The sequence below is a fragment of the Astatotilapia calliptera genome, chromosome 7, assembly GCF_964374335.1.
Source record: "Astatotilapia calliptera chromosome 7, fAstCal68.1, whole genome shotgun sequence".
Taxonomy (NCBI): Eukaryota; Metazoa; Chordata; class Actinopteri; order Cichliformes; family Cichlidae; genus Astatotilapia; species Astatotilapia calliptera.
In genome coordinates this window covers 50,230,784-50,240,977 of record NC_137428.1, presented here as the reverse complement: position 1 = coordinate 50,240,977, position 10,194 = coordinate 50,230,784, and the positions used below count along the sequence as shown (strand labels likewise).

The following is a 10,194-nucleotide window of genomic DNA, read 5'->3' as shown; positions in this document are numbered from 1 at the left end:
CAGGATGCATGTATAAAGTACTGTGTCATAGACTTTCTTGTATTCGCTTTCATGTCATGCTGAGGCAGGTCATTTGTTGGTTGTTCCATGGGACTGGTCCTTTCTGGGGACATTTCGACTTTTGGTAGCTAGTTCATTTGTGCTGTCATGTGCTGAGAAATCATTGTTGGGAAATCACGGACATCCTAAACACATCACTGAGCTCAGCTGTGGTACCTGCATGCCTCAAAACCACAAAAATCATCCCAGTGCCAAAGAAGTCCACTGTATCCTGCCTCAGTGACTACCGGCCGGTGGCACTTACGCCCATCATCACTAAGTGCTTTGAGAGGCAGGTATTGAGGCACATGAAAACTCAGCTTCCACTGAATCTGGACCCACTACAGTTTGCTTATCGCCAACATAACATACCATCATCCACAGATGATGCCATCTCATCTGCTCTTCACCTTTCTCTCTCCCATCTCGACAAAAAGTTGTTTATTATTAAGTTGTTTATTGACTTCAGCTCAGCATTCAACACAGGAGCTGGTAAAGAAGTTGGACTCACTAGGAATAAACACCTCCCTCTGCAATTGGATCTTGGACTTCCTAACTGACAGGCTCCAGTCTGTCTTCATAGGAAATAAAACCTCCAAAGTCATCAGACTGAGCACAGGATCGCCGCAGGGGTGTGTGCTTAGCCCACTTCTATTCACCCTGCTAACACATGACTGTACTGCACAGTACAGCTCAAACCACATCATCAAGTTTGCAGATGACACAACAGTGGTGGGTCTTAGCACCAACAACGATGAGTTTGAATACAGAGAGGAGGTACAACACCCGGTAGACTGGTGTCAGAATAACAACCTGTCTCTAAATGTTCAGAAGACTAAAGAGATGGTTGTTAACTTCAGGAAGAGCTCAATGACCCACACCCCACTGCACAACAACGGATCTGCTGTTGAGATGGTCAACAGTGTGAAGTTCCTGGGTGTGCACACATCAGATGATCTCTTCTGGAACCTTAACACCACCACCATCATGAAGAAAGCTCAACAACGTCTTCACTTTCTTAGGAAATTAAAGAAGGCCAGTCTCCCTTCTCCTACCCTCACATAATTTTACCGGGGAACCAATGAGACCGTCCTCTGCTGCTACATTGCTATCTGGTATGGGAACTGCACCCTCGCTGAAAAGAAGTCTCTGCAGTGGATAGTGAGGACAGCACAGACGATCATTGGAAGCCCTCTCACATCCATCTCCCAACTCTATGACAGACACATCATTCGACGTGCAAACAGCATAGTGAAGGACAATTTCGTCCCCTCACATGCACTGTTCTCCCTCCTTCCATCTGACAGACGGTTTCGCAGCATTAAAACCATAACAACCAGACACTGCAAGAGCTTCTTCCCCCAAGCAGTCAGAGCCCTCAACTCACTACCACAAAAAGGACTGATGTAAACATACACCTCTACAAACACCTTACAATAATCATCAAAAGACTCAAAAACAACAAAAACTACCACAAATCCACTACAAACTGGACCTGGGAACAATATGCTTATTTGTACACTCAGTCACATAGTTCTGAACACACACCTAAATTATATTGTATTTGCACATTTTGTATTTTGCACGTCTTTGTCATGTCTCGTCAATAATGTCCTGACAATAACTTGAAACTGGTATTCAATACCTACTGCACATTCCACTTTGTATTGTCCCTGTCCTGTCTTTGTTTATCGTACAGTTAATATTGTATAGTTACCATTATAGTATTGTATAGAATTATATAGTTAGTAATTAGTAACTTTTCCCCCTTAATTTTTACTAAAACTTAGCGTGTTATTTATTTTTAATTAGTAGTTTTATATCTCTTGGAGATATATCCTTTATATATTTATAAATGCACCCTGGGGGGCTTAGGGTGAAACAGCATGCACTGTATACTGTGTATACTACTGTATTGACAATAAAGCTCTTGAATCTTGATTCTTGAATCTTGAAAATTGTAGTTTAACTGAAAAACAGAAGCATAGAGAGAAGAAATCTGAACGAACTACTTTTATTTATTTTGTTAAAAACAGCAGTAAAAAAGGTTTTGTCTAGCTATCACACATGATGTATCCTTTCATTTTACTTTATTGTTCAAATTACAATGTTAAATAAATGTCTGAAAAATAATTTACATTTAAAAACCAAACAAGCCAGAGTTGGAACATGTTTCAAAACAGATAAAAATGTTCCCCCTACTGTAAAATTCATGTCTAGTTGCTCTTGATGACAGTTAGTCAGCTCTATCTTAGATATGCTTTCTTTTAAGGATGTAATGGTTTGATGGTCCTGGTCCATGGAACCAATGAGATCTGGATCAAACAGACACACACATATATACAGATAGATAGAGAGATACACACACACTTATTAACACATGAGCTCGTGGCATAGACCTAACATGCATAAGGTTTTGCAGTTTTAGGAAGGTCACCTAACAATCCTTTTTGAGGTTGTTGTTGTTGTTTTGGATTTTTTAGTTTTTTGCTTAGCATATACAAAATCAACCATTAATTTAATTAATACAAAATGATTTAATTGTGTAAAAATAAAAAATGCAACTTAAAAACTAATGAATCTGATAAAAACTGATTACCACCTGCTCAGCAGTCTGCACGTTTTCCAGATGGTCCAGTCATTCCATGTGGTCCAATTATTCCAGCTAAACCAGGTGGTTCATCAAGTCCAGTATCTCCTTTAAAGCATGTATAGAAGTATCAGCTGTGATCGTATATGTTCAAATATTCACTTGCAGTCTGAAGAGTAAAATTCTCTCACCACATTAGGAAACTGGTTATATGGAGCTCAAAATCACTCAAACTGGAATTTTAGCCTTATGTCAGCACCACAAAAAGACCACAATAATTACATTTAACCATATATCTAAAAGTAATTTGTATAAATATAATGAACCTATAAATGCAGAGCTTAAAGATAAACAAGAAGGTGTTAAAGGTATTCAAAGTTATTCAGAGATGTTAATTTGTTAAATGGTATTAACACTGCCCTGCGACAGACTGGCGAGCTGTCCAGGGTGTACCCTGCCTCTCGCCCTATGACAGCTGGGATAGGCTCCAGCGCCCCCGCGACCCTGAAAAGGATAAGCGGAAGCGAATGGATGGATCAATGGATGGTATTAACACTAAAATATAATAGAAACTCACCAATATACAAGCAATTATCCACTAGGCTGCTTCATGCGCTGCTTTCAAACAAATACAGCTCAAAGTACTCAAAGTAAAAAAAAATATATAGCACATATTAAAAACAACGAAGTTGACCAAAGTGCTTCACAGTCAGACAGAGTAAAAGCATGAGACAATTAAAACAAAACAATTAAGAAAAAACAGGGCAAGAAACAATAGGTGACAACACAACAAGCCAGATAACAGCCAACTAGTTTGAATTAAAAGCCAAAGTAAAAAAATAAGTTTTAGGGCACAATTTAAAAGACGACACAGAGGTACGAATATAAACAGGGTGGTTATTCCAGAGTCTAGGTGCTATGGTTGCAAAGGCCCGGTCACCTCTGGATTTCAGTCGAGACCTAGGTTGTGTTAGGAGCATCTGATTGGAAGATCTTACTGCTCTATTGGGATTGTAAAAATGGAGGAGTTTGGATAGATAGCTGGACGCTAAATTGTTTAGAATTTTAAAAGTAAACAAAATAATTTTAAAATCTATATGATATTTAACAGGGAGTCAATATAAGTTGGCTAAAATTGGAGTGATGTGATGATAGATTCTAGTACCTGTTAAGAGATGCACAGCTGCATTTTTAACTAACTGAAGCCGGTAAAGAGAAGAGTGTTGGAGGCCCAAGTAGAGGGAGTTACAGTAGTCCAGTCTGGACGTGATAAATGCGTGGATAAGCTTTTCAAGGTCCTTTAGAGGAAGGAACAGCTTTGCTTTAGATATCTGGCACAGCTGGTAAAAACTGTTTTTACCACAATGGAGACCTGTTTCTCTAGTTTAAAAGAGCTTTCCAGTAATACTCCGAGGTTTCTTACAGTGAGCGAGAGATGGCTTGCGAGAAGACATGCGAGGGCATCAGTTAACTGGTCTGGCGGAGCGTGACTATCAAAAACTATGACTTCGGTCTTATTCTCGTTCAGTGTAAGAAAATTATGTGATAACCAAATTTTAACCTTGTGCTATGTTCATTAGTTGAATTTTCCAAGGAGCATTTTACAATGTCCAACACCTGTGCTGAACCGGTCATTGATATGGGTGTGATATGGGGTGATTATTGAGCAAGGTTTAACTTAAAGTGCATATATATTTATATTTACAAATTTAACTTACAATGAGTATTGCAGGAGCAAGTAAATACCCTATTTTAAAATCCACACTATGATCAGTGTGGATTTCATTTTTGTTACATGGTCAAGATGCTGAATTACTTACACCAGACGCCATGAAAAGGTCCTCTTCTCTCTCCCAGGTTCAGTCGATGGGTACTTCTCTCCATACTTTGATTGCATGTCCTATTTAAGAAAACATAGATAAAGTATCGAAATGAGTATAAACTATATGGGTGACTGCCAACAAAGTGCATGCTGAAGCCAAAGGTCTAAATAATCATCATACCTCAAGAAGCATGTCACTGATGAGCCTGATTCTCACTCCTTTAGCTCCTCCCCTTAATGAAACTACATCCATCAGTTTTGGAGTCCAATGGCCACGTTTAGCCAGATTCAACGCTTACAGTGGTTATTCTCTTGAATTATTTTTTAATCTGTAGATTACACATACAGAAAAAATGCTATAAAAAGCTTTGACCATTATTACAAACAAATGTCAGGCTTTACAAATGTTTTCTTCAAAAGGAACCTGTTATTTTAAAAGTATTAAATTTAAATTTACTTAAAACTCATAGTGCAGACAGATGATCCACCAAAATCACAATTTAATATATTTTTAAAATATTAAATGATTTTTATCTATGCACAAATTACTTATATAAAAACTTAAAGACAAGAAGATTCACATAGTCTATGCCTGGATGTTACTACCAAAATAGTAACATTTCTTACATGTGGTAGTACAAAATATTTGCTCAACTGTATGAGAATAACATCAGACACAAATCCACTATTGGTCATAACAAAATTGACTAGCACAAAGGCATTGCTTTAGTAGAAGTGTTTGTTACATTCTGGCAGAGGCAGACTGTATGTATTATGAAAAGGACCCAAAATGCAGACACCATGAAACAAAACTTAAATGTTAACAGAAAGCGAGCCGTTTATTAAGGCTGGTGAAAACATTACAAAACAAAAGGCAGAGGAGAAGCTAAACAATAACCTAAACTGGGAGAGCTAAGATAACACAGAAACCCAAAACATGAACCCTAACATGGACACAAAAATACCTAGAGCACAGAACCTGACACAAAGGACAACAGACAACCTGACAATGACACACTGAAAACAGAGGACTTAAATACACAGGAGGTGATTAGGGGAAGTGGGAACACATGGAGGAACAGCTGACTGACATGAGCCTAATGATAGTACAAGGGAAGTGAAACTAAATACAATGAACAAAAAAAACACACGACTCCTTCAAAATAAAACAGGAAACATGAGACAGACATGATAATACAAACTTGATAACATAAGACACGCAGCGTGAAACACAAAGGGTGAGGGAAACTTAAATACAGGGGAAGAAAACACAAGGAGTCTAATAACCAAATGAACTTCGCTAATCTAATGAACTTAAACATAAACAACATCCAAATAAACTAAAACTTAAAACGCTGGGTCATTCATTTGGAAGCTGAAAAAATCAATACATTTAAATCTGGAAACAAGCCACAGACTAGCCTCAGACTTTGAGCTGCTAATTCTCATTCCAGCCATGTCACACTCACTAACAAGTTTGTTGTTTGATCAAGTCATGCAAATAAACCAGAGATGAGATGCTGGGGCCACCAAACCAGAACACCCTCCATGACTTCTCACTTTGCTGGATGAATATAAATATGGCTACTGTATGGTGAATGGTTACTAAATACTGCAGGTCTCAAAAGAATTTTTCATTTTACCTAAAAATGTAATAAAAGATTTGAAAGAATGATTTGACCTGTTTTATAGGAATAGGAAAATTGCGCCAGATAGATGTGTGATTACATATTTGTACTCCATTTGATTTCCCCACACCAGAACCCAAAGAGTTACACTTTACTTCATGTCATCAAAGGCATTTCTATAACTGACAAACAATGTAAGCATTCATAGAGCATTCACTTGTCACTCTCCAAACACCGTCTTCTGACAGCGTGGTGCAGCTTGGATCCTGGATGGATTTGTCTGGCTGCCCTTCTGCCCAGCTGGTAAAGGTCAGAGGTCGGTTTTTCATATCAGCTCCAAGGTTTCCCTCTGCTCTTCCATTGCTGGCATTAATCCAGACTGTTTTAGGACTGTTTTCAAACACTTCAGTGAGTAAGCTATTCTCTTTATCACTCTGGGGCAAAGCCAGCTCTAATCCTCGCTGGGAGCAGAACTCAACAGCTTGGAGGAAAGAGCCTCTTTCCTTGTTGGACACAAAATATTTTCCATCATCAACTCCTCGGGCAAAATCGTAGTTTATAACTGAAAAAAAAAACAGCATAGAAAGAGAAATTGGAATGAACTACTTTTATTTTAAAGAAACCAGCAGAAAAAAGGCTTCGTCTAGTCATTACCATTTAGCTTTATTGCTCAAAGTTCAAGTTATTATGTTAAATAATAATCTGAAAGATAATTGAAATTTTAAAAGCAAACAAGGAAACCCCCCAGAGTTATTAATGATGGAGTTACTGTAAAACCTATGTCCTGTTGCTGCTGATGACACTTACCCAGCTCTAACTTGGTTATTGTTTCCTTTAGGGCTCTAATGGTTTGAAGGTCCTGGTCTATGTAACCAAAGAGCTCTAGATCAAACAGATAAAATTATCAGTGTTGTAGTCATTTGGGACCAACATTTCTTTGTGTATGTTTAAAATTGCAAACTGTTATTAAATAAAAGCTAGTTTTTCTCTTTTGAGCTTCAAATCTCTAATCATGCACGGCGTCAACACGTTAGCACGGTTAGCTCATTAGCGCGGTTAGCTTGTTAGCGCGGTTAGCTCGTTAACGCGTTAGCGCCATCAGCCCCTCACACGGGGCAATCTGCGCTAACTCCTTAAGGGAGATTTGCCAAGTTAATGCGGTTATGGCGTGAACGCCATTTTAATGAGATTAACGCAGACAGCACTAGTAATCAATTAAAATTATAGCTAAGATGCATTTTTTCAAATACCACATTTCTGTGTCTTTCACATTCCAAAACACATTACACTAAATATCGTTCTAAACCAAGGATCAGGTACCCCAGCATAAACAGAGTAATATAGTGTATGCAGTGAAGTGCCAAGAGGGCTGCTGTGAGTAGTGACACTATATAAAACAACAATTTGATATTAATAAACCCTACTGATTAAAATGGTAAAAGTAATTTGTATAAATTACATTTAAAATTCTGCATCAAATTTAACAGAGGTTGTTTTTACTTTTGCTCCTGTCAGTCCATTCAATCGTCAGAGTCAGCTCCTATCACTGCCATTGATATGCCTAGTACAAGTCCTACTACACTCATGCTTGCCTCAATAGATTTTTATTTGGCATAGTCCTTGATTTTAGTACTTGTGTTGTTTTCACCTCAAGTCCAACACCCAGAGACTCTATACTCAAGCGGAAGCAAGGAAATCAAGGACTAGTGAGAACCACTGTCCAGGAGAAGACAACAAAGATCCATGAGTACATCAAAAACATGGCCACAACCAATTATGTGCTTAGTGAATATCTCAGGCAGAAGAGGAGCAAGAAGAGGAAACATCATGGGAGTACAGCCCCCTGTACGGCATTTACGACAGATAGATACAACGAGTGGTTGGACTGAAAGAAAGAAAGTTACAATGGTTAAGGACACTGAATGCATCTATGGGAATGTTTCATAGCAAAGAAAGTAGTTGGTGCTGCCCTTGTGTGCAAAAATGAAAAATAAAACTTAGTAACTAATGAAACTAATAAAAATTGATCTTCACCTGTTCTGCAGTCAGAATCTTCTCCAGATTGTCCAGGAAGTCCAGGTCTTCCAGGAAATCCACGTCCTCCAACTAGTCCAACATATCCAACTGGTCCATTAACTCCAGTATCTCCTTTAAAGCAGGTATGGAAGTATCATACCATATGTTCAGATATTCACTCACAGCCCAAAGAGGAAAAATTCTCTCACAACGTTAGGAAACTGGTTATACAGAGCTAAAAAGCAGTTAAATACCTTATTATTAATTAATCACTACTCAAATGGGAATTTTAGCTTCACGTCAGCACCAAAAAAAGACCATATTTAATGCACTTAACCATATATCTAAGTATAAAGTGTATATAGAAGTATAAATATATTGAGCCTCCACTATCTGATGTCATAAAATGCTCATTCAGTGTCACTGCCATTCATACTTTGTAGCATAAGCCTCTGTTGATACATCATGAAAACTTATTTGGCTATACAAAAGAATTGTAACAAGCTTTAGATAAACTATAAATAGTATCTGGTCAGTAGTCTTGTGGTTTGTAGGATTATTGCTCACCTTTTTGACCTACTGGTCCTGGTACTCCAGGTGGACCAGCTGGTCCAGGAAGTCCACTGTCTCCTTTGGGACCACGAGGACCTGGATTCTGACTGTACCCAATTGGAGCCACCAGGAAAAGGATACAAAATTGGAGCCATGCCATCATTGTTTAAATGCAGAGCTTAAAGATAAACAAGAAGGTGTTAAAGGTTTTCAAAGTTATTCAGAGATGTTAATTTGTTAAATGGTATTAACATTAAAATATAATAAAAACTCACCAGTATACAAGCAGTTATCCACTGGGCTGCTTTGTGTGCTGCTTTCAAACAAATACAGCTCAGAACTCAAAGTCAAAAATATATGAGCCACTCGTTGAAGAGGAAATAAAAACCAGGTGAGTATTTGATTGGAAACAAGGCAGAAAAGAGACAAAAAAACTATGAGGCCCAAAGCCTTCCTCTTTGTAACAAAAAAGGTCTGAGAAAGACTAAAGTGTGTATAGACAAACGTCAAGCAACATCATTTGATAACACTTTATAATAATTACACACTATAAAGGATTAACTAGGTGTTAGTAAGTGCTTTATTTATCACTTATAAAGTATTGCTCCTCCTTATTATGTAATTTATAAAGTTATATTCAGCTCCAAAGTGTCTTGTAATTTGTTTATTTAAGCTGACTTTACATGTGTGAAAGAACAACATCACTCTTACTATTTTGACTAATTCAGGAGCATTTTGGACCTGAACCTGAGTGGGTGCTGAGTTATCTTACTAAAGCTCGGTAACAGACTACAGACCTGAGGAAAGTTGAACTTTAGGAATCAACTAAAGTAATTAAAAACATCCCAGAGACATTTTCCTGCTTATTGGCTTAATATAATGGGCATTTTGTTTATAGTGTTTACAACTGTTCGTGAGGCTCTGTGAAACAGTTACTTTTGTGATAATCTCATTCATATTTTATTTTAAATGAAGAAGCTTCAGTATTTTAAAGGTAAGATATCCTGTAGCTCCAACTTCTCTTTCTGTCTTAAACCCCTCTTACCATCTTAGACGCTGTTCCAACTTACGTTGCAATCTTCTGCAAATCTCTGGGGGTTGACATTTACACCTGGCAATAAATATTGGTATGTTTTGTATCTCTTTTTGATTTGTCTGTCATTTTTCTGTTGTCAAGATAACCAAGACTTTGTGAGCTACTTGATTTTCATTAATAAATGCTTTATAAGGTAAACATAATAATCAATTTAGATGAAGTCACACAAAATGGTTAAATGACTACCAGTAATTGCCTGAATTAACTATGAATTAAAAAAAAATAAGTACATAAAATAATAATCAAATAAGTTTTTATAAAATTCTCTATTAATAAATTCACAAAAAATGAGCTCATACCTTAATCTTAATAGTGCATGTGAACTTAATAGTATACATGTAAATACTTTGATCACAGTTATATATTATATATGCATGATACATGAACCTATTAATCAAGAATAAACATTTATATCAGTTTTTTAGAAAGGGGGAGTAATGCTTTATAATGT

At 37.2% G+C, this 10,194-nt stretch overlaps 1 protein-coding gene across 2 annotated transcripts; it reads right to left on the bottom strand.

The window, feature by feature from the left end:
* Positions 1-2,037: 2,037 nt before the first annotated feature.
* LOC113026442 (phospholipase A2 inhibitor subunit B-like) lies at positions 2,038-8,985 on the bottom strand. Of its 2 annotated transcripts, XM_080304585.1 has the most exons (9): positions 8,923-8,985; positions 8,663-8,825; positions 8,114-8,227; positions 6,887-6,961; positions 6,297-6,641; positions 4,633-4,780; positions 4,450-4,529; positions 2,642-3,133; positions 2,038-2,354 (listed from the first exon to the last, which is right to left on the bottom strand). In XM_080304585.1, exons 2-6 carry the CDS (start codon positions 8,808-8,810, stop codon positions 4,776-4,778), a joined length of 687 nt encoding a protein of 228 aa, XP_080160711.1. In that variant the 5' UTR covers positions 8,811-8,825; positions 8,923-8,985; the 3' UTR covers positions 2,038-2,354; positions 2,642-3,133; positions 4,450-4,529; positions 4,633-4,775. The 2 variants fall into 2 exon arrangements, with proteins under 2 accessions (XP_080160711.1, XP_026031034.2); XM_026175249.2 differs by lacking the exons at positions 2,038-2,354; positions 2,642-3,133; positions 4,450-4,529; positions 4,633-4,780 and having other exon boundaries at positions 5,265-6,641.
* Positions 8,986-10,194: the final 1,209 nt, after the last annotated feature.

Excerpts from the sequence above, each read along its gene's own strand:
- LOC113026442 (XM_026175249.2), bottom strand. The coding sequence starts at position 8,810 with ATGATGGCATGGCTCCAATTTTGTATCCTTTTCCTGGTGGCTCCAATT. Across the intron at positions 8,228-8,662 it reads AGGACCAGTAGGTCAAAAAG|GAGATACTGGAGTTAATGGA; the intron begins GTGAGCAATAAT and ends CCTGCTTTAAAG. Across the intron at positions 6,962-8,113 it reads AGATTCTGACTGCAGAACAG|AGCTCTTTGGTTACATAGAC; the intron begins GTGAAGATCAAT and ends TGTTTGATCTAG.